Below are 26,292 nucleotides of genomic sequence, written 5' to 3' on the forward strand. Positions count from 1 at the left end.
CTTGGGACGTTGGGGATGTTGTATATGGGGCCTACACCCACGCAGACCCTGGAGACAGACCTTTACTAATAAAACGCTCTTCCAAATGTGTATGTGTGTGTGTGTGCTGGTACTGGGATTTGAACTCAGGGGGGGCAGCTGCTGTCCCACTCAAGGCCTGGTGCTTGCTCTTCCATTTGAGCTAGTGCTTCACCTCTGCCTTGTTTTTTTTTTTTTTTTGAGTCCGGTCGTGGGGCCTGAACTCTGGGCCTGGGCGCTGTCCCTCAGCTCTTCAGCTTAAGGCTAGCGCTCTACCACTTGAGCCACAGTGCCACTTCCGGCTTTTTTCTTTTCGCTCATGTGGTGCTGAGGAATTGAACCCAGGGCCTCATGCATGCAAGGCAAGCACTCTACCACTGAGCCACCTTCCCAGCCCCTCCACCTCTGCCTTTTTTTTCAGTGAATGGTAAAACCGGTGGCTGGGTCTGGCTTGGCAAAGAACAATGATCCTCAGATCCCTGCCTTGAGAAAATGGGATTATAGGTGGGAGGCACCTGAGTCTGGCTGTCAGAAGACTTCCTTTTGAGTGTGAGCCTAGCTGGTGTGTTCCTATCTGCAGATCCTTCCATTTAGGGTCTGGGTGGGTGTTGTCCCTGAGCTGCTTTGGCTCCAGGCTGGTGCTCTACTACTTGAGCCACGGCTCCACTTTTGGCTTTTTTAGGAGGTAGTTTATTGGAGATAGATATTAGTGTCAGGGCTGGGAAGGTGGCTCAGTGGTAGAGTGCTCACTTCGCATGCATGAGGCCCTGGGTTCGATTCCTCAGCACCACATAAGCAGAAAAAGTGGCGCTGAGGCTCAGGTGGTAGGGCGCTCGCCTTGAGCTGAAGAGCTGAGGGACAGCGCCCAGGCCCCGAGTTCAAGCCCCAGGCCTGGCAAATAAAGAGATCAGAGTCTCTCAGGCTTTTCTTCCCCGGGCTGGCTTCGAACCGCGATGCTCAGATCTGGGCCTCCCAGTGTTAGGGATGACGTCTGGGCCCGCGCCCGGCACCGAGTCCTCACCTGGAGGACTCTTCCGAGTTTCCCCCCATTTTCTGCAGTTAGCAACAGAAAAGGATCGCGCGATGCGGGGTGGGCGGCGGGCGTGGGCTCGCGGGGCTCAGCCCGCTCGGCCCGCGGCCCTGCGCTCCGCGCCCGCCCCGCCCCCTCCCCGCGCCCGCCCCGCCCCCTCCCCGCGCCCGCCCCGCCCCCTCCCCGCGCCCGCCCCGCCCCCTCCCCGCGCCCGCCCCCGCTCCCCGAGGCGACCACGCCCCCTCGGGCGTCACGGCCCGTGCGGAGGCGGGGCGTGCGCATGCGCGGCGGGCTCTGAGGCGGGGGCGCGGCGGCCGAGGCTCTCACTTCCAACATGGCGCACGCAGGAGGTGGAAGCGGCTCCGCGGGCCGGGGACCGGGCGGCGCTCGCTGGGGTCGTCCGGGCCCCGGAGGCCACGAGAAGTTGCCGGTGCACGTGAGTGGCGGCTCTGTTCTCCGGTGGGACGCGTTTCTGTCAGAGTCCCCGCAGCCCGGAGCCCCCCGCCGCGGCCGCGCCCGGGGCCTCCGCGCTGCGCAGCCGGGGCCGCGCCGCCCCCCGGGGCTCCTCAGGCCGCGGCCGCCCCGCGGGCGGGCTCCCGGGCCCCGACCCCGGATCCGGCCCCGGCCCCCCGGCCCCTCGGCCCGACTCCGGCCCCGGCCTCGACCCGGGCCGACCCAGCCCCGCCCCCCCGGCCTCGGCCCCGGCCTCGGCCCCCCGGCTCCGGCCCCCGGCCCCCCGGCTCCCCCCCCGGACCCATGCCCAGGCCCGCCACCCCCGGCCCCAGGCCCAGGCCCGCCACCCCCGGCCCCGACCCGGCCCCCCCCCCAGGCCCAGGCCCGCCACCCCCGGCCCCGACCCGGCCCCGACCCGGCCCTCCCCCCGGCCCCGACCCGGCCCCCCCCCCAGGCCCAGGCCCGCCTGAACGCCCCTCCCCGCAGGTGGAGGACGCGCTCACCTACCTGGACCAGGTGAAGATCCGCTTCGGCAGCGACCCCGCCACCTACAACGGCTTCCTGGAGATCATGAAGGAGTTCAAGAGCCAGAGGTAGCGCGGCCGGCCCCCCCCCCCCCCCCGCCCCACACGGGCTTCCCAGCTCCCTGGACACCGCGCCCCACTCCGGGAGCCTGGAGGCTCCGCGGCAGCCCCCTCCTGTACACCCCGAAAGCCCATCTTCTCCCCGCTAAACCCTCAACGTCAGAGAATGTCTCCGACGTTCCTGTACGTGCTCCGCTAGCTGGCGCAAGCCCTGTCCCCCTCCTCCCGGGGTCCTGGGAGGCCTCTTTGCTCTGGTAGCCTCTCTTCCATGTTCCCAGAACCCCTCCCCACTCTTCCGGAGACCCCAGGCGCTCCCCTCTCCGGGGACAGCCCCTCCCAGGCCTCCACATTTCCCGGGAGCCCCTCCCCTGGTCCGGGTTGGCCATAGACTGAGCGAGGGGTGGGGGCCCCGTCCATCCCCGACCTTGAGCGGCGGGTCCTCGGGAAGGGGAGGGCTGCCCTGCGCGGCTCCCACTCGGGGCTGGCTGGGAGAGGCTGCGGGGGAGGGGAGAGCCAGCCTCGGGTACAGTCGGAGCTCGCTTTTATGTAAAATGTTGCTGTTTTGTTCTGGAAAGATACGGAGGGCTTAGTCTGTTCTCTGGTTTTACAGGGGTGGTTTTGTATCTTTCCTTCTGTGTTCAAGGTGGCTCCACCCGACCAGGCCTGCCTGCTGCCAAGGAGGCGCTGCTGAGCTCTTAGGACCTTGCTATTGCTAATAGGAAATACTACAACATACCGATATTTGTTTTTTGGGGTTACAGTATCAGGAGGGGTAGAGAAACCAGTACCTCGGTCTTTCCAGGTTTTGTAATCCTGGTATGCCCCACACCACAGTGGCAGAGGTAGACCTAGAAACCCAGGCCTCTAAGGTGATATGCAGGCCTCATCCTACTGTGCTGCTCTTAGGGGGTGTGGAGGGTCTGGCCTTCACAGTGGGTGCCTGTGGTCCTGAGGCAGACCTCAGCTGCTCCCTTGTGAAAAAGAAAAGCGGGTTCCTGTGGCACATGCCTGTAGTCCCAGCTTCTCAGAGGGCTCAGTTCTGAGTTCTGAGGGATGACAGTTTGAAACCAGGCAGGAAAATGTGAGATCTTCCAATCAGTAAAAAGCTGGGAGTGGAGCTGTGCTTCAACTGGTAGAGCACCAGCCTTCAATGAAAAAGCTAAGGAAGCCAGGTTCCAGTGGCTCATTCCTGTCATCCTAGCTACTCAGGAGTCTGAGATCCTGAGGATCTCGGTTCAAAGCCAGCCTGTGCAGGAAAGGCGAGACTTTTATCTCCAATACACCACTAGAAAACTGCTGTGGTTCAAGTGATGAAGTGCTAACTTTGAACTGAAGAACTGAGGGACAGTGCCCAAGCCCAGAGTTCAAGCCCCATGACTGACAACCACAACAACAAAAAAGCTAAGGATTAGCAGTACTGTCATGAGAGAAAAAGTGGGCATTTGCGCTTGACGTCTTTTCAGAATCCAGTGCACATGCTTACAGTGATTTGAGGCTGGCTCTGTGCTGTGTGTGGCTTTTGCCATGAGGGCTCAGGGAAGCTGCAGGGGAAATGGAGTCAGGGCAGCAAGTGGGCATACCAGGTACAATGAAATGTGTTGTGCTGTCGCCTAAGAGTGGGACCTGTGTTTGCTTTTCGTTCCAAGCCTCTTAACCACTGTGTTGTTATTTCTCTCAGCATTGATACTCCTGGGGTCATCCGACGTGTGTCTCAGCTCTTCCACGAGCATCCTGACCTCATCGTGGGATTCAATGCTTTCCTGCCCCTTGGGTACCGGATAGACATTCCCAAGAATGGCAAGGTGGACACTCAGTCCCCTGGGGGCCAGGTACGCTGCCGGGTGCAGGGGAGGGACCTCAGCCTGTTGCTGTGCGGCTGCCTTTGTTGTTCACAAGACCCAGGCATGGTCTCTGCTTCTGCTAGACTTGCTAACTGCTTCTCACCCATCAGAATAGATCCAAACACACAGACTGCAGCCTCTGCATCCCCCCGCCCCAAGCTGAGCTGGGTTGCTGCGTCCCTCTAACTTAATTACTTAGGAGGAAATGCCAACAGAAGAACTTCAAGTTTTTGCGTTTTAGGACTTAGAGTTTGAAGTGTGTGGACATAACTAGTGAGACCCTGTCTTGAAAACAAATTTTTTTTTTTTAAATTTTTTTAATTTTTTTGGGTCCGGTCGTGGTCGTGGGGCCTGAACTCTGGGCCTGGGCGCTGTCCCTCAGCTCTTCAGCTCAAGGCTAGCGCTCTACCACTTGAGTTACAGCGCTACTTCCGGCTTTTTTGTTTTTGCTTATGTGGTGCTGAGGAATCGAACTCAGGGCCTCATGCATGCAAGGCAAGCGCTCTACCACTGAGCCACCTTCCCAGCCCTGAAAACAAAATTTTTAAGAGGGCTGGGGGTGTTCAGGGCAGAGCACTTGCCTAGCAGGTCCCCGGCCCTGGGTTCAATCCCCCGTCCTGCCTCCTCACCCCCCCCCACCCCCCCACCCCCAGAAAAAAAAGGATTCAGAGGGAGGGCAGCTCAGGGTATATAGCACAAGGCCGCGGTTCCATTCCTGGCCCCTGAATGATAGGTTCCTGGGTCAGGAACATATCAGCCCATCTGTAGCTGCCAAGGCGGGCTGGGGACCCCACCCCTGAACCCGGCCATGAGCCGTTGCTGCCACTAGCAAAAAGTGGAAGACTAGTTAGTGCTGAACAGGGTCATTCGACTAGCTCTCAGCTGGCAATCAAGCCTTTCTGGGATGCTGGGGCGCTGTCGTGCCCCCCGTCTCTGTAGTTCCTTCTTGCTAGAGGAAGGAGTGTGGACAGTGCGCAAGAGCACGCTGAGCTCCTGTCCTCCGCGCTGTGAGTGTGATGGCCTTTCTAGTCACAGCTGTGCATGGAAGGCTTCGCAGGGCATTGTGGGTTGTCTAGCTGCACCTCTGGCCTCTGTCTCCTGCAGAAATGGCTGTCTCAGGCTTTGGTAGTCTTAGCTGCTCTGGAGACAGATCTGGAAGATTGAAGTTTGAGACCAACGCAGGCAGGGAGCTTCTGGGGTTCCGTCGCCAATTAACTAGCACAAAACCCCACAAAAACTGGTAAGGCGGTGCTGCTCCAAGGAAGTGCCTGCCAAGCTCTAGGTCCCGAGTTCCAGGCCCATTACTAGTGCACACAGAACATCTCACCTCTTTTTTGGTTCGGTCGTGGGGCCTGAACTCTGGGTCTGGGCGCTGCCCCTCAGCTCTTCAGCTCAGGGCTAGCGCTCTAACTTCAGCCACAGCGCCACTTCCGGCTTTTTTTCTGCTTATGTGGTGCTGAGGAATTGAACCCAGGGCCTCATGCATGCTGCTAAGCAAGCGCTCTACCACTAAGCCACCTTCCCAGCCCAGCATCTCATCTCTTGTGAGCCACTAGCTCTCCAGTACCGGGAGCCATAGCTGGGCTGGTGCCGACCTGCCACCAACAGAACAGACGTGGACTTTGGGGAAAGGATCCCAGAGGGGAGCTGGCAGCGGCGGTGCCGGGTCGGTTGAAACACCGCTTTTCTCCGTGCTTTCCCACGATGAGGATGTGGTGGAAAATTTCAAGATTTAGTAGCCTAGGCCACTGAATTCCTCAGCTGTGGGCCTGGAGACTCAGCCCTCGAGTTCTTACCAGAAGCTGCTGAGCATCCCTGTCGGGTGTGGCTGCCCCTCCCAGGGGGCCAGTGCATCTGGGCAGCGAGTTCTCGTCCTGCCAGCCCCAGGCAGGCCAGGTCGTCCCTGCAGAGGAGGCGGCCTCCTGCCCCTCCGCCCACCCCCAGCTTTGCCCAGGGAGGCTTCTCAGGGACAGTGGTGCACTGGGTGGCTGCCCCGCCCCATCCTGGCTCCCTGGATCCTTGGAGTGGCTCCTCCCCCATGCGTGTCCCCAGATGTGGACACACATGGCCTGTGGCATTCACGCATCCACTCTCCCCGCAGTGAACACGGCCTTCAGTGTAGGTCTGTGTTCATTCTGTCCTCGAGATTGCCAGCTGCAGCCGAGCGCCCCTTAGCTGTCGAGCTGCTGCCTCTGATGGGTCGGTTCACGCTGTCTTGTTTCCCCAGGACACGTCCTGGGTGTCCAGCAGCCTTGCCCTCCAGCCACAGTGTCTCCCAGTGTCCCCTGGTGCACGGCTGCAGCCCTGGTCAGCCCTCAGCCTTGAGGCAGCCCCGCTTGGGCTTCAGGTGCTGTTGCTTCCTGCAATGGCCTGTCACACTCGTGTGCCACAGCTGGCACAGCTTGGGTGGCACCCAGTCTCTGAGTTGAAGTGTCAGGGTGACACCAAGACAAAAGAGGAGGTGCCTGGTGCCCAGCCACTGTCCCCACAGCGGCCACTGTCCCCCCAGCGGCGGGGCCTGGCGTTGCTCATGGGGTCTGCCTGTTGCAGGAGAATGCTCATGGCGAAGGCGCGGCCGACTTCAAGCCGCAGGCCGCAGCGGCAGCAGCCTGCAAGGAGGAGCGGGGCCAGGGACCCTTGGAGGCGGACTCGGTGGAGTTCAACAATGCTATCAGCTACGTGAACAAGATTAAGACTCGCTTCCTGGACCACCCTGAGATCTACCGCTCCTTCCTGGAGATCCTGCACACCTACCAGGTCAGAGCCACTGCCCCCCCCCCCCCCCCGGCCTTCCCCCCTGCCCAGCTCGCTGCCCATGCTCTGCCTCAGCCGTTGGCTTGCTTTGTTTCCTTTGGGGCTATGAACTCACATTGCTCACAGCTGATACATTACCTCTTGAAGGACAGAGGCCTCTTAGCTCTTTTTTTCCTTTTTTGTGAGTTGTGGGGTTTGAACTTGGGGCCTGGGCGCTGTCCCTGAGCCTCTTTGTGCTCAGGACTAGCACTTTACCCACCACTTGAGCCCCAGCACCACTTCTGGCTTGTGAGTGGTTAATTGGAGATGAGAGTCTTGTGGGCTTTGCTGCCCAGCCTGGCTTTGAACTGTATGCTCACATCTCAGCCTCCTGAGTAGCTGTAGGATGACAGGTGTGAGCCACTGACGCCCAGCTTGCTTTGTTTCTTGAGGTAGGGTCTCATTTTTGTCTTATGCTCTCCTGCATTGTGACCCACTGTGGCTGGATGACTGCGTCGTCCGCTTTCTCTGGGAGGAGGGCTCTCAGCTTTCTGCCTGTCTGGCCCCATCGTGTCTTCCGGATCTCCCGAGAAGCTCGAGGACTGTGGTGGGCCTTGGCACCCCACAAGCCATTTAAGGGTGGTACCTGCGCACAGGCCATGCAGCGGTGGCTCACACCTGTGATCCTAGCCGCTCAGGTCAGAACCAGCCCAGGTAGACTGATCTGAGGGACTCAAGTAAGCAGCAAACAACGGGACGTGGCGCTGTGTAAGGCTCACATGGTGGAATGGTAGTCTTGAGTGAAAAAGTTGGGGGACAATGCCAGGCCATCAGTTCAAGTTCCAGTACTCAAAAGCTGTATGACCCACATACATCAGATGAAGTGTGAGACACACCCGATTTGTTCTTTGAGATGGGATGTCCTTTTTCACACGTAGGGTTGGCCTCACGTGTGACCCCCTACTCTCTGCCTCCCGAGTAACGGGTCACAGATAGGAGCTGCTGTGGAAATGTTTGCGGTCCGTGGTGTGGGTGACACGGGCGGGCCCGGCCAGCGCAGACAAACCAGGCGGCTGTCAGGTTGGAGGCGAAGGGAAGAGGAGGGGTGGGCAAGGAAGGACAGTCTTCTGTGTCTTCAATGGGAACCTGATGCAGGGTGCCAGGTGGCTCCGGCCAGCCTGAGTGCACAGCCCTGCACCTGGCCGCCACCAGCCTGAGTGCACAGCCCTGCACCTGGCCGCCACCAGCCTGAGTGCACAGCCCTGCACCTGGCCGCCCGCGGCTCTCCTCCACTGAGTTGCATCAGAGCAAGTGGTTCAGGCTGTGTGTCCCCCCCCCCCCCCCCCCCGCTTCCCACGGTGGGGTGTATGGCCTCCAGTCAACACCGCCCTGAACTTGTCCTGGGATATTCCTCCCTGAGTCGCTGGGGCCTAGGCCCCGGGATCCAGAGGGACCCCGTTTGTCCAGGTCTGCTGGTGGCCGTGGGATGGCTGGGGCACTCTTCCAACTTGTATTTTTTTTCTTTTTTCTTATTTTTCTAGAGCTGCTGGGGTTTTACACTCAGGACCTTTGGCTTTGCTAGGCAAATGCTTTATCACTCAAGTTGTATTCCCAATCTTTTTACTTCTAGTTTTGTTTTTCAGGCTGAGCCTCAAAGAATCTGGCTTCAGACTATGAGCCTCCTACCTATGCCTCCTTTGTAGCTGGATTACAGGCGTGTGCTACCGCCCCTGGCCCTCAGTTGTCAATTAAGTGTGGATTGAGTGGCCTCTGCTCCTTTCTGCCTTGGCTTTCCCGAGCCGTGGGGCTGGCGGGGAGGGTTGAGCACGTGGGAGCACCAAGGCCCACCCCCTCGTCCATCCAAGCTGCCGAAAAGGCAGAAGCCCCAGGCTAGGCTGCCTGGCTCCCTGCCTGCCGTGCGAGGGGCTGAGAGGGCGGGGTGGAGCGGGGTGGGGCCCGAGGGACTCAGGAGTCGCGAGCCCACGGAGGCCCAGCCGGGCCGCAGCTTCTGAGCTCCCTGTGGGCTCGGCCTGTACGCGCTTCTAAAGCCGTCCAGCTTCCAGCCCCTCCTCCTGGGCTCTCCTCCCAGGCCCCTGTGGGGAGCCTTTCTTCCGCACCCCCTCTTTCTCAGCGTCCACATGATGCCTGCCCAGCTCAGCCAGCCTTGCGTCCACCCGCTCCCAGTGTCCCCATACTCCCGGCCCCGGTCTTGTGCTGCTCCTCCGCTGCTCTGTGGTGGCTGGAGGCGCGCCCCGGCTTCCCACACCCCCGGCGTGTGCTGACGCCTCCTTTCCCTCCCCGCCCCGCCCCTAGAAGGAGCAGCTGCACTCCAAGGGCCGTCCGTTCCGCGGCATGTCGGAGGAGGAGGTGTTCACCGAGGTGGCCAACCTCTTCCGTGGCCAGGAGGATCTGCTCTCCGAGTTCGGCCAGTTCCTGCCCGAGGCCAAGCGCTCCCTGGTGAGTGAGCACTGCCCGGTGAGTGAGCGTGGGCTTGGCAGGGAGGAACGGGCCCCCACTCGGGGTGCGGGCGGCCAGATTGGCCCTGGCCAGGTCCTCTGGGCCTTTCTGGTTTAGAGGCCCCTGGGGTGGGGCTGGGGTCCCACCACCCCGTGCCCACTCTCGAGAGCCCGCCTGTGCATAGCCGGCTGTGGGAGGTGCAGGAGGAGCTGGGGGTGGGGGTGGGGTGCAGAGGTGGGTGAGGAGGGGCTGGGCTGGGAAGGTCTGGGGCCCGCACTGACCCCACTTTCTCCCCCAGCTGTGGCCTGAGACCGGCGGAGGCTGCTTTTTCCTTTTGGTTCTCATTTTTGTTTTCTGGATCAGCAGAAGGCTCTTTTGAAAACTTGACATGAAATCTGTGTCAACATAAAGTTCACATGTTAAAGCGCACCCTTGAGTTGCATTACTACACCCCATGTTGCGCAGCCGGCACCTCTTAAGTTCCCTTTCAGCCCCTAGACCCCCCCCTAAAAGGAGGCCCATCCCCGGAGCAGCCCCTCCCAGCCCCCCAGCCGCCATGGCCTGCCTCCTGCCCTCACTTTCCCTCGTGGGGTCCCTGTGTGTTTTTCAGTGTCACATTTCCCTGTCTACGTTCTTGGGGTGAGTGTTCTACTTCCCATGGCTGAGTTTGGTTTCCGTGTGTGCGTGTGTATGTGTGTGTAAATGAATCCTGGGGCTTGAACTCAGAACCTGAGCCCTTCCCCTGAGCTTTGTTGATCAAGGCTAATACTCTACCACTTGCGCCACAGCTCCGCTTCTGGCTTTTGGGTTGTTAATTGGAGATTGTCTCATGGACTTACTACCCAGGCTGGATTCAAGTGGTGCTCCTCAGTCTTGGCCTCCTGAGCAGCTGAGCTGAGGGGAGCCCTGGGCGCTGGCTCCCACGTGCGGGTGGTTATCTGTGCACGTGGTGTGAAGAAGGATGGCTCCATGCTTGCTTCATTGCAAGTCAGCTCGCTGGCTACTGTGGGATCTGGGCAGCGTTCTGTGGTCTGTGAAGTAGTTCCCAGGACCGCCCCTCCCAGCAGTGCCCCGGTGCCCTTTCCAGGCTCCTGTCCTGGTTTCCGATCTCTGTCCTCCCAGGTGGCGTGGGTGTGGGTGGTGCTCCTCCCACAGGCTGGGGGGGGAGGGGGAGGGATCACCCGCTGAGGCCAGCTGGCTGCGTCTGAACCGACCTGAGAGATGCACAGGCTGTCCCTCGCCCGTCCTGTCCACCGGGAGCTCTGGATCGCCCCGATGTGCGCCATTGCCCACATCTCCCTGCCAAACTGCGGTCCCCACAAGCTGTTGGCTTGCAGCAGTCCTGTGGCTCTGGTTTGGGCCTGTGTGGAAGGCCGCTGTGCCCCCTGGGGGCTGGCCTGTGCCCCTGAGGCAGAGCCCTTGCAGTGCCCCGCGGTTCCTCCGCAGCGTCTCCCCGTGCAGCCCAGGCTGCCCTGGATCTCCTCTTCCTACCGTGGCTGCTGAGATTACAGGGCTGCCTGCCAGGCTGGAGACTGAGTTTCAGTGACAATCCTTAGTTGGATTTTTGTGGGGTAGGCATTGGGGTTTTGGTGAGGTGAGGCTGGTTCCCTAGGTGAGGGCAGGGTGTCTCGGGGGTGTCTGCAAGCAGACCCCCGTGGTGGCCCACTCGGCTTCCCTAGCTGCTGCGCCCTGCGCCGGGGGGGGGGGGGGGAGCGGCTGCCGGGCCGCTCTGCCGGCGGCTGGGCTGTGGCCACGGGGTCAGGAGGCCACCGCAGGAGCCACAGCTTTTCCCCGGCGCTGCAGTGCGAGCGGGCAGGGATGCTGGACCCCGGGGTGTCGTCCTGGTGTAGGGGAGCCCCCCTTGAGTGTCCTGTCTGCCTGAGTGCTGTGTCACTGTTTTGTCTGTGTCTCGTGTGACTAGGGGCAACACGGGTGTCACCCCCTGCCCTTGGTGACGCTGCCTGTGGCTACTGTGGGGGGGCGGGGCCCCGGGCCGCATGTCAGCACACACTGCGACATGGGGGAGGGTCACCACACTGGGCATCTGGGCCCCCATGGACCCCTTCCTCCTGAGGCCCCTTCTAGATCATCTCCCTGTGCCCACGTCACCTATGTCCTGTGGGTGGGCCCCGTTCTCTGCTGGGGCCAGCTTGCCCCACTGCAGGCTGCCTGGCTCCAGGGCCACCCTACCCTGGTCCCCACGGGGAGGGGGGACACCCTGCATCCTTGTACACTCCCCCAAGCAGCACCCAGGGTGGGGCTTTGGAGGGGCATTCCACAGGCCTCTGCTGGAGATGGGGTGGTAGGTGGGGTGCGGCTGGCCTTGCCACCCTGCCCGGGATCCTGCCCCTCCTGAGGGCCACTGACCCAAAAGCCATGCCAGACTCCCGGCCTGGGCAGCCCCTTCCCAGAATCCCACTTGCAAGCCCTGCCTACTGCATAGGCCCCGCCCTGCACAGCCCCCTCCCCACAGTCAGCATGGGCCTGGGCTGGGGGGCAGCTGGGGACACAGGTGGCCCACATGTACTGGGGCCTCAACCCATCCCAGCAAACCAAGGAACCAGTCAGACCCCAGCCAGCTGGAGTGGGGAGCCCCAGGGCAGCGCCCCCCCACTAGGGGCAGTCCCCACCTCAGGGAGTCAACCACCCCTGGGATGGAGCTCCCCACTAGACCCTCCCGGGCCAGGCACGCGCCACGCGGGTTCTGCACACGGCATGTTGGACACATCCTAGAGCAGGGCGGCCAGGGCAGCGGTGGAGCTGTAATGTGCCATGCAGGCCGGCCCAGCCCAGCACGCGCTCCTGTGCAGGGGGGAATGGAACAAGCCGCTCTCACCTGCCACCTGCTGCACCCCAGCTTTGCCCTGGAGAGTGGGAGCGTGTCTGGGGTTCACCTCGCCGCGTTCACACAGGGAAGGGCCGGCAGTGGCCAGCACAGCTAGGCCCAGCTGGAAAAACACGCCAAACCACAGGGTGCTTTCTGTGCTGGGGCCCAGCCCGCCGGCCGCGAGGTGCCTGCCGCCGCAGGGCGTGACCACACGGGTGAAGGGGTTTGCAGGCGCAGGTGCTAAGCTGGCCTCACCCCTGGAGCAAGGGGTCCCCATCCTCACCTGTCCCCCTTCATGTTTGAAGACCTATAAAAAGGAATTCAGCTGAGGAATGGCTCAATGGGTACCCATTCTGCAGTGACAGTTCTTGGAATAGCTTTGAGCTTTTCAAGAATTCAGTTACTAAGTGCAACTTTGTGAGGAGGGCGTGCTACGCGGCCCAGGCTGGCCTCCGCTAACAGTGCTGGGATCACAGGCACGCATCTGCTCATCCAGCTATTACTTTTTCTCTTTTTTTGGGGGGGGGATCATGAGGCTTGAACTCTGGGCCTGGGCGCTGTCCCTCAGCTCTTCAGCTCAAGGCGAGCGCTCTACCACTTGAGCCACGGTGCCACTTCCAGTTTTCTGGTGGTTTATTGGAGATGAGAGTCTCACGGCCTTTCCTGCCTGGACTGGCTTTGAACCGCGATCCTCAGATCTCAGTCTCCTGAGTAGCTAGGATGACAGGAGTGAGCCCCCAATGCCCAGCTGTAACTTTATTTTAAGAGACAAAAGTCTTCATCTAGGCCCAAAGTCTTCCTTACTTTTTATTCCCCCAGATGGCCAAAAGTGGAATTTCTTTCCAAGAATAGGTTCCCTAGAACCAAGTTTCAGCATCTTTCCAAGGAAACTGGTTACGGTTCAGCACACTGTGTCCGTGGACGTGTGTTTTCGATCCCTCGAAGTTAGAGCACCAGATGCCCCAGATGAACTAATTCCACCTCGTAGTGGTGTGTTCGTTCACCTGTGCATTGTTACCATCATTACTGTTCACGCTGTCCGCTGGGAAGGCCAGTGCTAGGATGGACATCTCAAGGAAAGTAGATTTCCCTCCTCCCTCAGCTCCCTGTGACTCAGAGAAAAAGGCTGCTTCTTTCTAGAAGTTTTCTTCGTCCAGTTGAATTTTATCCTTTGCCAAAAAAAAAAAAAAAAGTGCAATGCCCTACCCCTTGGTCAGCCCTTGGCACCGGGCGGGGCTTTGACTCTGATTTGTTGGTCACTTAGTGCTGCGGAGGGTGGCATGTGCCGTCTGTCTTGTTTGGTATGCCACCACTCCACAGCAGCCATGTGTGCTTCGTGTGTCTGTCCAGGTCCCCCTGGTGGCCTGGGAGCAGGGATTACAGTGGGGGACCCCATTTCGGGTGTTCCCCAGAGATACTCTGCTTCAAATGAGCACTGCTGACAGTCCATGATACGGAGATAAGCCCCAAACCAGCTAGGATGCACTTCCACCCCCAGACATGCACTGTTCCACCAAAGAAGCCAAACCCTGGTCTGCAAGGCACCTGCACCTGGGGCCTGGAGGGCACCGGCCTGCTGCACCTGCTGCCTTTTACCCAAGATGCTTTGCATCTCTGAGTGTTCACATGTGAAGCAGCCTGATTGGCTGACAGGTGACCCCCTGCACGGGCACCTTCAGTATACTCTCCTGTGCCTTCAGCCCGGGGCCATGGCCTCCTCTGCGTCTTCTGGTTGTGTGAGTTTGCTGGGAACATGAGCCTCTGCCCCAGAGAATGTGGAGACCCAAACTAGAACCCAGTCTCTGATGCGTTCATTGGTTAGCTCTGTCGCCTGAGCCATGCCTCCAGTGTGTGTGTGTGTGTGTGTGTGTGTGTGTGTTGTGTGTGATTAGTGTTTGGCTTCTGCCTTGTGCTTGCTAGCTACCTACAGAGCTTTTTGCTTTAGGTGCTTTTCTGATTAACGCGTATTTTTTTGGCCTTGGCCTAAGTCTGGCTTTGGACTATGTTCTGCTCTGACCTAGGGCTTTCTGCATAGCTGGAATTATAGGCACATCCTCCATGCTGTTTCCATCGTTTTTTTTTTGTTTTTGTTTTTTTGCCAGTCATGGGGCCTGAACTCTGGGCCTGGGCGCTGTCCCTCAGCTCTTCAGTTCAAGGCCAGTGCTCTACCACTTGAGCCACAGCGCCGCTTCCGGCTTTCTGGTGATTTGTTGGAGATCAGAGTCTCAAGGACTTTTCTGCCCAGGCTGGCTTTGAACCACGATCGTTGGATCTCAGCTCCTGAGTAGCTAGGATGACAGGGTGATCTACCGTGCCTGGTTCAGCTCTTCCTTTTTACCCAAGCTGGCATTGAACCCCAGTTCTCAGAGTCTCTGTCTCACAAGCAGCTGGCCTTACAGTCATGAGTCACTGCATCGGCGCCATGAGCATCTGCAGAGGCAGGTGTTGGCGTCACCTGGCATGTAGCGGTCCTGGCCTGTGGCGAGTGACCGATGCTGGGGCTGAGCCCGAGCGGGCTTCTGTTCCAGCCATAACGATGCGTGTGCCATGTCCCCAGTTCACAGGCAGCGGGGCGTGTGAGATGAACAGTATCCCGAAGAGTGAGCAGGAGAAGAGCCTGGAGCACAGCAAAAAGCGCTCTCGGCCCTCGCTCCTCCGTCCGGTGTCCGCGCCGGCCAAGGTAACGCAGCGCCGTCCTCCCAGGCCCGGCCTCTGCCTGCTGACCTGAGCCCTGCAGAGTGCTGGGTGCTGGGGCTGGGCTGCTCAGCCATCAATGCTCGCGGCTGGGTTGCTGGTCTATTCCCTCCCGGGTCACCGCTCTGCATTCTTGGGGCTCTCATGTCCATTGCACCGGTGAGGAAGTCGAGCACCCGCCCCCCCTTCTCAGGGCCCCGCCATGGTGGCTTCTGAACCCATCATCCCCTGGGCATTTTTGTTGTTGTTGTTATTGTTTCTGGTGGTTCATTGGAGATGAGTTTCACAGACTTTACTACTTGGGCTGGCTTTGAACTGTGATCCTCATATTTCAGCCTCCAGAATAGCTAGGATGGCAGGCATGAGCCACCAGTGTCTGGCTACTTGGTCATTTCTTTTTTTTTTTTTTTTGATTATGGGGCTTGAACTCTGGGCCTGGGCGCTGTCCCTCAGCGCTTCAGGTCAAGGCAAGCGCTCTACCACTTGAGCCACAGCGCCACTTCTAGCTCTTTCTGCTTATGTGGTGCTGACTTGAACCTCATGCATGCTAGGCAAGCATCTACCACTGAGCCAACTTCCCAGCCCCTCCTTGGGCTTTTCTTTTTTTTTTTTTTTTTTTGGGTCCAGTCGTGGGGCCTGAACTCTGGGCCTGGGCGCTGTCCCTCAGCTCTTCAGCTCAAGGCGAGCGCTCTACTACTTGAGCCACAGGCTCCACTTCTGGCTTTTTTCTTTTTGCTTATGTGGTGCTGAGGAATTGAACTCAGGGCCTCAGGCATGCAAGGCAAGCGCTCTACCACTGAGCCACCTTCCCAGCCCTCCTTGGGTTTTTCTTATTTGAGTTTGTAGTGTAGTAAATTTTCCTCCCCTTTCGTTTTATGCGCCAGACTCAAAGTACTGTCCCTTGCTGTGGGCGTTTGGCTGGACGCCTTTGCTGTCCCCGGCGTGCCGTGGGGGGCTTGGCAGGGCAGCGGTGCCCGCCAGGCCAAGAGCCGTGCCGTGCTCGGGTCTGCTCAGTCTGCATCCGTCTTAGGTAGAGAAACCTTTGCAGAGCCATTGCAGGCTGCTGCAGCCCTCCCGTGCCCTTCCGCCTGTCCCCTTGTTGCTGGCTGGCTCAGTAGACAGGACCAGGTAGGGCCTCGAACCCCTGGCCTGGCTGGGGTTGCTGTGGCCGTCACTCCTCCCCTACATCCGGGATGGCGCCGCCCCCCAGGTTGACACAGGTCAGGAGGGCAGCGGGGTAGCCCTGCCAGGACGGGCAGCAGGACTGAGCAGACCCCCGGGCCCCCCGCCCACCCCTGCTGCCCGCCCTAACCCTCCGCATGTCTCCACAGAAGAAGATGAAGCTCCGTGGAACCAAAGACCTGTCCCTCGCCTCCGTGGGCAAGTATGGCACGCTGCAGGAGTTCTCCTTTTTTGACAAGGTGGGCCCTTTGGCCTGGGGGTGGGGCCAGAGGGGAGCAGGGGCGGAGCCATGGAGGGCGGGGCCAGAGCTGAGAGAGGGGTGGGGCCACAGCCACCCAGAGGTTGGGTCATGGAGGGGCAGGGGTGGGACCGTGGAGGGTGGGTGGAGCCAGAGGGGAGCAGGGAGCGGAGCCATGGTAGGTGGGGCTGAGGGCAGGCCGGGCTCAACGCACACCCAGGGCCAGCCAGGGCGCTCTGGTAAGTGGCCGGGTCCTGACCCTGTCCCCTCTCCTCCACAGGTGCGCAGGGTTTTGAAGAGCCAGGAGGTGTACGAGAACTTTCTGCGCTGCATTGCCCTCTTCAACCAGGAGCTGGTGTCCGGCTCTGAGCTCCTGCAACTTGTTAGCCCGTTTCTAGGGTGAGTAGCCCTGTGTGGCTGCCAGGTGCTCCGGATTCCGCGTGTGCACGTCCACCCACCGCCTGGGTTAGTTTGTGGGTGACTTACCAGCTGCTTTAAATTGTTGCTGAGGTTACTACAGATGCACAAACATTAGGAAGAAATCACAGGGGAAAGGTTGTACCCAACTGAACCCTGCACCCAACTCCTCCAGGTACCAGCTTTTTCTGGCAAAATTTAAAAAAAGGTAGAAAAGCAAAATTTAAAAAAAGCAAAAAGCAACATCAGGGGGCTGGGAGGTGGCTCAGTGGTAGAGCGCTTGCCTTGCATGCCTGAGGCCCTGGGTTCAATTCCTCAGCACCACATAAGCAGAAAAAAAGCCAGAAGTGGCGCTGTGGCTCAAGTGGTAGAGCGCTAGCCTTGAGCTGAAGAGCTGAGGGACAGCGCCCAGACCCAGAGTTCAGGCCCCACGACCACGACCGGACCCAAAATAAAACAAAAACCCAAAAACAAAAAGCAATATCAGGGAGCCTACGAGGAGGCCCCAAGCCTCCGAGGGGGCTGAGCACCAAGGTGGGGTCCGGCCAGCTGGCGGGGGGTGGGGGCCTCTGCTAGATCTGGCGCAGCTGTGCGGTGTGAGGGCCGTTTACTCACGCCCCAACGTCACAGCGCCATCAAAGCCTGCGAAGGCCTGGGAAGAAGGTGCTGGAATTGGCTCGGGCTTGCCTGAGACCCTGAACAGATTGGGAGTTGGAATGCCTCTTCCCAACACACGCTCAGAATGCTGAGAGTTTTCTTGTAATGGTCAATCAGTCCTGGCTTAACGGGAACTCTGATTCCACCCTAAAACCTTGTTGGGAGCCCAAGAGTACACTTAGGTTTACGCAAATTGTTTACCATTTAGCTCTCCTTCCCAGAATAAGAAGGTTGCCTACCACTTGTAGACAAAACGTAGTCACCTGCTGAAGTTTGTGCCTTATTTCCTTGCACAAGACCAACAAAAACCTTGCCAGCAGAGGGCTACAGGTCATCTGGTACCCCAAATCTCAGTTGCAAGGTACAGTCTCCGTTACTGTGTTGCTCCTGGTCTCGTATTAAGGACCACGCAGTGGGTTGCAACAGGCTTGGGTGGGACAGACTCACTGACCGGAGGAGAGACATTTCCACGCCTGCTTTCTCTGCTGGCCTTCCTGGCACTGAATTCCATTGAGGCCACTGTCACATTTCCAGATCATTGTTGTCTAATGTAATGCTTGTGCAATGCTAATGTATGATGTATCTTTGAAGGAAATTTCCAGAACTCTTTGCACAGTTCAAGTCCTTCCTGGGGGTGAAAGAGCTGTCGTTTGCACCACCCATGAGTGAGCGGTCTGGGGATGGAATCAGCCGAGAAATCGACTACGCGTCCTGCAAGCGCATTGGGTCCAGCTATCGGGCGCTCCCCAAAACCTACCAGCAGCCACGGTGCAGCGGGAGGACGGCCATCTGCAAGGAGGTAACTCTCCCCGTGGGGTCACAGCCAGCTAGGCTGGGGACCCCTTCCTCAGCAGATGCCCCGGGTGTCCTGTTACAGTAGAGACGGAGTGACAGACTCCATCAGAACATCTGAGAGCCTTGCGGCCCCTGATCTTAGCTTCACCCTTGCACATTCAGATGAGTGGTGCATTTCCAGAATCCAGGTGTGCCCACTGGATTCCAGGTTTATAGTCCCGGGGTCAGCAACGTGCTATGAGACCCAGGTGGCTCACTGCCTGTGTTTGTGAATTATTTTTTTGTTGGTCCTGGGGCTTGAACTCTGGGCCTGGGCGTTGTCCCTCAGCTCTTCAGCTCAATGGGAGCGCTTTACCACTTGAGCCACAGCGCCACTTCTGGTTTGCTGGTGGTTCCTTGGAGATCAGAGTCTCACGGACTTTCCTGCCCAGGCTGGCTTTGAACCGCGATCCTCAGATCTCAGCCTCCTGAGAAGCTGGTATGACAGGTGTGAGCCACTGGCACCCGGCTGCGTCAATAGTTGTATTGGCACACCACACAGCCACATGCGTGTATGGATGCAGCCAGTGGCTACTTTCTTAGCACAAGGGCAGAATTGAGCATTGCAGACAGAGCTACGGCCCATTAAAGTTAAAACACTCCTTCACGACTTCACCGGGCTCATGATAAAGTCAGGGTCTTTGTGTGTCCCATGATGCTTTGCACTGGCTTCTCTCTGAACAGGTACTGAACGACACCTGGGTGTCTTTCCCCTCCTGGTCTGAAGACTCAACCTTTGTTAGCTCTAAGAAGACGCCCTACGAGGAGCAGCTGCATCGCTGTGAGGATGAGCGCTTCGAGGTGCGTGTGCCGCCCCAGCTGCCTTTCTCTGTCCTCCCTATTCTCCTGCTGCTCGTCTGCAGTGGGGAAGACCACGGGACTGCTCATGGGTGATAGCGTTTGCCCCTAGGAGGCCCCGCCCACTCCAGAGCCCCCACCTCTTCCTGTGTCCTGCTTCTCCTGGAGGCCCCGCCCCCAGGACCCCGCCCACTGCGGCATGCGGAATCCAGCCTTGTGAGCTTGGGATGGGACATCAGGCAGTAGTAGAGGTGTGTACCTGTGCACGTCTGTTCTTTGCACATGTGTGTCAGTCCTGTGAAGTCTCACTGTATCCTCCAGTCAGGATCCTGAACAGCCCAGGTCCAGGTGAGACTGCTGCACTCGCACACACCCGACACTTCGTCACCTCAGGACCTTGTGGAATGGTGTAAACAGCACGCTAGCCCCGCGCCGCCGTGTCCCGGGCCGAGTCCTCACTCCTGCCCTTGAGTTACTGGGCGCTACTGAGCTCTTGGGCCCTGGGGACCATCCCTGTCCTCACATGGTGTACCAGTCACCAGTGTGTGGTCACCAGGACCACACCACCCCGCAGCCCGCCCCTCGCCTTGGCCTTCCTTGAACCCCACGTCTGGCCGCCAGCCTCTGCTGGAGCCGACCTCCTGCTTCCTTCCGTAGTTAGACGTGGTCCTGGAGACCAACCTGGCCACCATCCGGGTGCTGGAGAGCGTGCAGAAGAAGCTGTCTCGGATGGCGCCTGAGGACCAGGAGAAGTTCCGGCTGGACGACGCACTGGGCGGCACGTCCGAGGTCATCCAGCGGCGCGCCATCCACCGCATCTACGGGGACAAGGCCCCCGAGATCATCGAGAGCCTCAAGAAGAACCCGGTCACAGCCGTCCCCGTTGTCCTGAAGAGGTGTGCTGGCCCCGGGGAACCCTCACTCCAACTGTCTGCCCCCCAACCCCGCCTTTCTTTTGTGGCCCAGGCCGGCCTAGAACTCATGATCCTTTGGCCTCAGCCACCTGCATGCTGGCATTGGGACTGCATCCTTTGCTCCCTCCCAGCACTGGTGGGGGAGGCAGGAGGGCAGGCTGCCCCTGGCACCCCCCCATCCCGGCCCTGAGCCCCCGCACCCCGCAGGCTGAAGGCCAAGGAGGAGGAGTGGCGGGAGGCTCAGCAGGGCTTCAACAAGATCTGGAGGGAGCAGTACGAGAAGGCGTACCTCAAGTCCCTGGACCACCAGGCTGTGAACTTCAAGCAGAACGACACCAAGGCCCTGCGCTCCAAGAGCCTGCTCAACGAGATCGAGAGCGTCTATGATGAGGTGAGGCCCAGGCTGCCCTGCCGGGTCTGGCCGCTCCCCGCGCGCCCTGCTCCCCGCCGGCCCTGCTCCCCGCCGGCCCTGCTCCCCGCCGGCCCTGCTCCCCGCGCGCCCTGCTCCCCGCCGGCCCTCCTCCCCGCGCGCCCTGCTTCCCGCCGGCCCTGCTCCCTGGGGGGCCCTGCTCCCTGGGGGGCCCTGCTCCCCGCCGGCCCTGCTCCCCGCGCGCCCTGCTCCCCGCCGGCCCTGCTCCCCGCCGGCCCTGCTCCCCGCGCGCCCTGCTCCCTGGGGGGCCCTGCTCCCCGCTCGCCCTGCTCCCCGCCGGCCCTGCTCCCCGCGCGCCCTGCTCCCTGGGGGGCCCTGCTCCCCGCGCGCCCTGCTCCCCGCCGGCCCTGCTCCCTGGGGGGCCCTGCTCCCCGCGCGCCCTGCTCCCTGGGGGGCCCTGCTCCCCGCGCGCCCTGCTCCCTGGGGGGCCCTGCTCCCCGCATGCCCTGCTCCCCACGTGCCCTGCTCCCTGCGCGCCCTGCTCCCTGCCGGCCCTGCTTCCCGCGTGCCCTGCTCCCTGCGCGCCCTGCTCCCTGGGGGGCCCTGCTCCCCGCGCGCCCTGCTCCCCGCGTGCCCTGCTCCCTGCCGGCCCTGCTCCCTGCGCGCCCTGCTCCCTGGGGGGCCCTGCTCCCCGTGCGCCCTGCTCCCTGCTGGCCCTGCTCCCTGGGGGGGTCCTGCTCCCTGGGGGGGTCCTGCTCCCTGGGGGCCCTGCTCCCTGGGGGGTCCTGCTTCCTGGGGGCCCTGCTCCCTGGGGGGCCCTGCTCCCTGCCGGCCCTGCTCCCTGGGGGGCCCTGCTCCCTGCCGGCCCTGCTCCCTGGGGGTCCTGCTCCCTGCTGGCCCTGCTCCCTGCCGGCCCTGCTCCCTGGGGGCCCTGCTCCCTGGGGGGCCCTGCTTCCTTCCGGCCCTGCTCCCCGTGCGCCCTGCTCCCTGCTGGCCCTGCTCCCTGGGGGGGTCCTGCTCCCTGGGGGGGTCCTGCTTCCTGGGGGCCCTGCTCCCTGGGGGTCCTGCTCCCTGGGGGTCCTGCTCCCTGCCGGCCCTGCTCCCTGGGGGTCCTGCTCCCTGCCGGCCCTGCTCCCTGGGGGTCCTGCTCCCTGCCGGCCCTGCTAGCTGCCTCCATTGCAGCTGCAGAAGAGCGAGGCAAAGCACGCTGCTTCCTGCGCGCGCTGCCCCCCAGACCCCCCACAGCCCGGCCCCTGCCCCACTCACACATCAGGAACCTACCAGTGGATCTGGGCAGGGGCTCTCGTCCAACCCCGCCCCTAGCCTGGGAAGGGGGTGCACACTTGGGGTGAAGGTGGGGGCGGGTCCTGATCCCCTGCCTGCCCAGCACCAGGAGCAGCACTCGGAGGGGCGCAGCGCACCAGCCAGCGAGCCGCACCTCATCTTCGTGTATGAGGACCGGCAGGTGCTGGAGGACGCCGCGGCGCTGGTGGGCTACTACGTGAAGCGGCAGCCGGCCATCCAGAAGGAGGACCAGGCCACCATGCAGCAGCTGCTGCTCCGCTTCCTGCCCGGCCTCTTCTTCTCCCAGCACCCAGGGCCGGGGCCTGAGGAGCCGGGGCCCGAGCGCGAGGGGCCGGCGGGGCCCAGCGTAGAGCCGGCCGAGCTTGGGAAGCCGGTGGGGCCCGGGCCCGAGGAGGCGGCCCGGGACGATGTGTACAGCCTGTTCTTTGCCAATAACAACTGGTACTTCTTCCTGCGCCTGCACCACACGCTGTGCGCGCGGCTGCTCAAGATCTACCGGCAGGCGCAGAAGCAGCTGCTGGAGTACCGGGCGGAGAAGGAACGGGAGCAGCTGCTGTGCGCTGGCCGCAGGGAGAAGGGTGGCGACCCCGCCATGGAGCTGCGTCTCAAGCAGCCCAGTAAGACCCGCAGCTCAGAGGCAGCGTGCCCCAGGGCTCCACGCCGGCAGGACACCACACCTTGCCCCTCCTGGCACGCAGTCACCGTTTGCTCAGGCGCTGCCTTTCCTGAGCCCCGCGGACAGGGTTAGGCAGACGCCGCATTCCCTGGTGACCATGGGTTCCTCCAGGGGCGGCTGTGTGGGTTGGCGCTTTTCCCTGGCTTCCCCAGAGCCTGGATGCCGTAGTGAATTAGAGGGCCCCATTCTCTTTCCTGGCTGAGTCTTATTGCGAGGTATAGGCGGGTGTGCATGAGCGGGCACTGTCCCCTCCCAGGTGAGGTGGAGCTGGAGGAGTACTACCCCGCCTTCCTGGACATGGTGCGGAGCCTGCTGGAGGGGAGCATCGACCCCGCGCAGTATGAGGACGCCTTGCGGGAGATGTTCACCATTCATGCCTACATCGGCTTCACCATGGACAAGCTGGTGCAGAACATCGCGCGCCAGGTGAGCAGGTGGTGCTGGTGGCTAGCGGGGTGGAGGGGGGGGCTGGCACACCTGGCCCTGGGGGTCCATTTGGCAGGTCAGGCTGTGGTCTGGTCTGGTTTGGCTGTGGCGTGGTAGTCTGGTGTGGTCTGGCGGGCTGTGGGCCCCACCTAGGTCCCCCTGTGTGGCCCATCAGGATCCCGGGCTTCCCCTGCACCTAGCAGAACTATCCTCACGGCTGGGGCCCTGGCCGACTTCCCCCAGCGGAGGTGGCAGCGTCCGGCCTGCTCTCCCTCTCCAGCTGCACCACCTGGTGAGCGACGACCTGTGCCTGAAGGTGGTGGAGCTCTACCTGAACGAGAAGAAGCGGGGCGCCGCTGGGGGCAACCTGTCCTCCCGCTGCGTGCGTGCGGCCCGGGAGACCAGCTACCAATGGAAGGCCGAGCGCTGCATGGCGGATGAGAACTGCTTCAAGGTGAGCCCCAGCCCCGGCCCCGGCCCCGGCCCCGGCCCCGGCCCGGGCCCCGGCCCCAGCCCCAGCCCCAGCCCCGGCCCCCTGCCCCCGGCCCCAGCTCCAGCCCCCGGCCCCAGCTCCAGCCCCGGCCCCCGGCCCCGGCCCCAGCTCCAGCCCCGGCCCCAGCTCCAGCCCCGGCCCCCGGCCCCCGGCCCCGGCCCCCGGCCCCGGCTCCAGCCCCGGCCCCCGGCCCCGGCTCCAGCCCCAGCTCCAGCCCCGGCCCCCGGCCCCAGCTCCAGCCCTGGCCCCAGCTCCGGCCCCGGCCCCAGCCCCAGCTCCAGCCCCGGCCCCCAGCCCCAGCCCCAGCCCCCCGGCCCCAGCTCCAGCCCCCCGGCCCCCGGCCCCGGCTCCAGCCCCCCGGCCCGGGCCCCCGGCCCTGGCCCTCCAACAGGCCACGCCCAGAGCCCCCTGCTGGAGCCCTGCCCCCCATCGTGACCGCCCCCTGCTGGCCCTGCCCCAGACCACGCCCCCGGATCCCCGCCCACAGCCAGCCCCGCCCCGGCCTCAGGCCACGCCCCCAGAGCCCCACGCGGTCCTTCCTGGGTCACGCCCCCGCCCGGCCCCGCCCCTCCCCAGGTGATGTTCCTGCAGCGCAAAGGACAGGTGATCATGACCATCGAGCTCCTGGACACGGAGGAGGCCCAGACGGAGGACCCCGTGGAGGTGCAGGTGCGGCTCCCCGCGTCCCTGCAGAGCACGGCGGGGTGGCTCCCTCCCGCCGCCCAGCTCTGGCTCCAGGGAGCTCCGGGCCGGTGGGGGTGGGGGTGCTTCGGCCCGGCCCGGCCCCCAAGGGCTGAGGGCTCGGCTCACAGGCGCTGCGGCCTGGGCCGGCGGCAAGGCTCGGGGCAAGGAGGTGTAGGGGGGCCCTGCTGTGTCCCGGAGGCCTCCCCCTCCCCAGGCCCCGCTCCCCGGATCCCGCTCCCCGGATCTCAGGCTGACCCGTCCGCAGCCCGGCCAGCGAGCACCCCGGGCCGCGGGCAGGCCGGGGGGGGGGGGGGGGGAGGACGGCAGGACGGCCCCGCCCGGTCCCCGCTCAGCCCCCTCCTGTCGCCCGCAGCACCTGGCGCGCTACGTGGAGCAGTATGTGGGTCCCGACGGCGCGGCCGGCCCGCCCGCCGCCGGCTTCCTGCTGAAGCCCGTGTTCCTGCAGAGGTGAGCCGCCGGGGTGGGGCCGGGGCCGGGGGAGTCGCGGGCCCGCGCCGGGGCTCACGCACCCGCCGCCCGCAGGAACCTGAAGAAGTTCCGGCGCTGGCAGTGCGAGCAGGTGCGGGCGCTGCGTGGCGAGGCCAAGAGCTCCTGGAAGCGGCTGCTGGGTGTGGAGAGCGCGTGCGACGTGGCCTGCCGCTTCCGCCTGGGCTCGCACAAGATGGTCTTCGTGGTCAACTCGGAGGATTACATGTACCGCCGCGGCACGCTGGGCCGCGCGCGCCAGGTGTGCGCAAGCCCCGCCCCGCCCCCCGCGCGCCCCGCCCCCTGCACGGCGCGTGCCCCGCCCCCGCGCCCTCAGGTCCCTTCCTCCTGGGATGGCGGCGGCCCCGCCCCTCACCCGGGCCCCGCCCCCTGCACGGCGCGTGCCCCGCCCCCGCGCCCTCCTCAGGTCCCTTCCTCCTGGGATGGCGGCGGCCCCGCCCCTCACCCGGGCCCCGCCCCCTGCACGGCGCGTGCCCCGCCCCCGCGCCCTCCTCAGGTCCCTTCCTCCTGGGATGGCGGCGGCCCCGCCCCTCACCCGGGCCCCGCCCCCTGCACGGCGCGTGCCCCGCCCCCGCGCCCTCCTCAGGTCCCTTCCTCCTGGGATGGCCGCGGCCCCGCCCCTCACCCGGGCCCCGCCCCTCACCCGGGCCCCGCCCCCCGCAGGTGCAGCCCCTGGTGCTGCGGCGGCACCACCGGCACTTCGCGCGCTGGCACGGGCGCTGGCTGGAGCAGCACGTGACGGCGGAGGCGGCCGGCCTGGTGCAGGACTGGCTCATGGGCGAGGAGGACGAGGACATGGTGCCCTGCAAGACGCTGTGCGAGACGGCGCTGGTGCACGGGCTGCCGGTGACCCGGTACCGCGTGCAGTACAGCCGCCGCCCGGCCTCGCCCTGAGCCCTCCCAGGCGTGAGGCGGGGCCCAGGGCCTTCCAGAAACATCCACGAACGCACACATTTATTCCTTTACGCCCAGACGTGGGCCACGCCCCGCGGCTTCTGGGGTGAACCCTGCGTGGCCCCCGCCCCCCGGCCCCCCTCCGCCTTGGGGGCCGCCCGCCGAGCCCCCCGCATGCGCGCGCAGGCGCTCCTCGTGCCCCCGCAGCCGTTTTGAATGTAGTTTTCCTTTTCTATTTATTTGCACACTAAAGGTAAAAATAAATCTTGACTACAGGCCCGGGTCCCCGCGTCTCCCGCGCTGGGCCCGCACGTGCGTGTCCCCCGTACCGCAGGTGTGCCCGTTGGTGCCAAACACACCCGCCAACCCCGCCCTGCGCGCTCCGCGCACTTTAGCGGGAATCGGGGGAGCACGCAGGCCCCGAGTTCAGGCCCCCGCAGCGCTGTGCGTCCGTGCGGGATGCGATCCCGCAATCCCAGCACCTGGAGGCAGGGCCGGAGCAGCTCAAGACCTGACCGCCCGCCGCACAGTGAGTAGAGGGGGAGAAGGATTTTCTGGTCGGTCCTGGGTCTTGAACTCTGGGCCTGGGCGCTGCCCCTCAGCTCGTCAGCCCAAGGCGAGCGCTCTACACTTGAGCCACAGCGCCATTTTGGTTTTTCTGGTGGTTCATTGGAGATAGGAGTCTCACAGTCTTTCCTGCCTGGGCTGGCTTTGAACCGCGATCCTCAGATCTCAGCCTCCCGAGTAGCCAGGAGAAAGGGCGTGAACAGGTGCCCAGCTTAAAAACAACGCAAAGATTTTGAGCCCTGTGAAAGTCGCCACCACGTTGGGCATGAGTGCTCCGGTCCCGCCTGCCTGGGCCGCACAGACCGACTTCGCGTGCTCCTGTGAGGGCCTGGAGAGCCGGCGGCCGGGGTAGAACCTGGGTCCTGGGCTTGCCAGGCAGGATCCCTGCCGCCTCCCGCCAGAACCCAGCTCAGCCCCGTTTGGCACTGGTTATGGCGACGCTGGTGTCTCCCTTCAGCTGCGCAGCGCATCTGAGCCGGCATCCGCCTAGACGTAGGCTTCGCAGTGCGCTGGGATTGCAGGGCGAGGTGGCTCACGAATTCTCTGCCCTGCCAGAACCACGATCCTCCCGTTCTCAGCCTCCCAAGTACGCAGTGACAGTGAGCGCCGTGCGCCTGGCTCTTGCCTTTCGGTCCCCACAGTGACTGGCTGGCGTCCTGCCCGCCCAGCACCTCTGAACATCCGTCTAGACTT

The 26,292-nt window shown here is 62.9% G+C and overlaps 1 protein-coding gene across 2 annotated transcripts; it reads left to right on the plus strand.

The window, feature by feature from the left end:
• Positions 1-1,348: 1,348 nt before the first annotated feature.
• LOC138810988 (paired amphipathic helix protein Sin3b) lies at positions 1,349-25,307 on the plus strand. 2 transcript variants are annotated; one of them, XM_069998439.1, is made up of 19 exons: positions 1,349-1,484; positions 1,988-2,094; positions 3,764-3,914; positions 6,477-6,683; positions 8,973-9,116; positions 14,501-14,623; positions 15,969-16,058; positions 16,338-16,456; positions 17,723-17,930; positions 18,650-18,766; positions 19,421-19,659; positions 19,885-20,068; positions 21,435-21,969; positions 22,285-22,454; positions 22,735-22,908; positions 23,524-23,616; positions 24,005-24,099; positions 24,175-24,379; positions 24,802-25,307. In XM_069998439.1, the coding sequence occupies exons 1-19, from the start codon at positions 1,383-1,385 to the stop codon at positions 25,030-25,032; spliced, it is 3,294 nt and encodes a 1,097-aa protein (XP_069854540.1). In that variant the 5' UTR covers positions 1,349-1,382; the 3' UTR covers positions 25,033-25,307. The 2 variants fall into 2 exon arrangements, with proteins under 2 accessions (XP_069854540.1, XP_069854541.1); XM_069998440.1 differs by lacking the exons at positions 19,421-19,659; positions 19,885-20,068; positions 21,435-21,969; ... (4 more) ...; positions 24,175-24,379; positions 24,802-25,307 and adding an exon at positions 19,057-19,385.
• The last annotated feature ends 985 nt before the right edge of the window (positions 25,308-26,292 follow it).

This window comes from Dipodomys merriami, unplaced genomic scaffold (genome assembly GCF_024711535.1).
Source record: "Dipodomys merriami isolate MVZ:Mamm:240054 unplaced genomic scaffold, mDipMer1.0.p SCAF_519, whole genome shotgun sequence".
In the NCBI taxonomy this organism is placed as follows: domain Eukaryota; kingdom Metazoa; phylum Chordata; class Mammalia; order Rodentia; family Heteromyidae; genus Dipodomys; species Dipodomys merriami.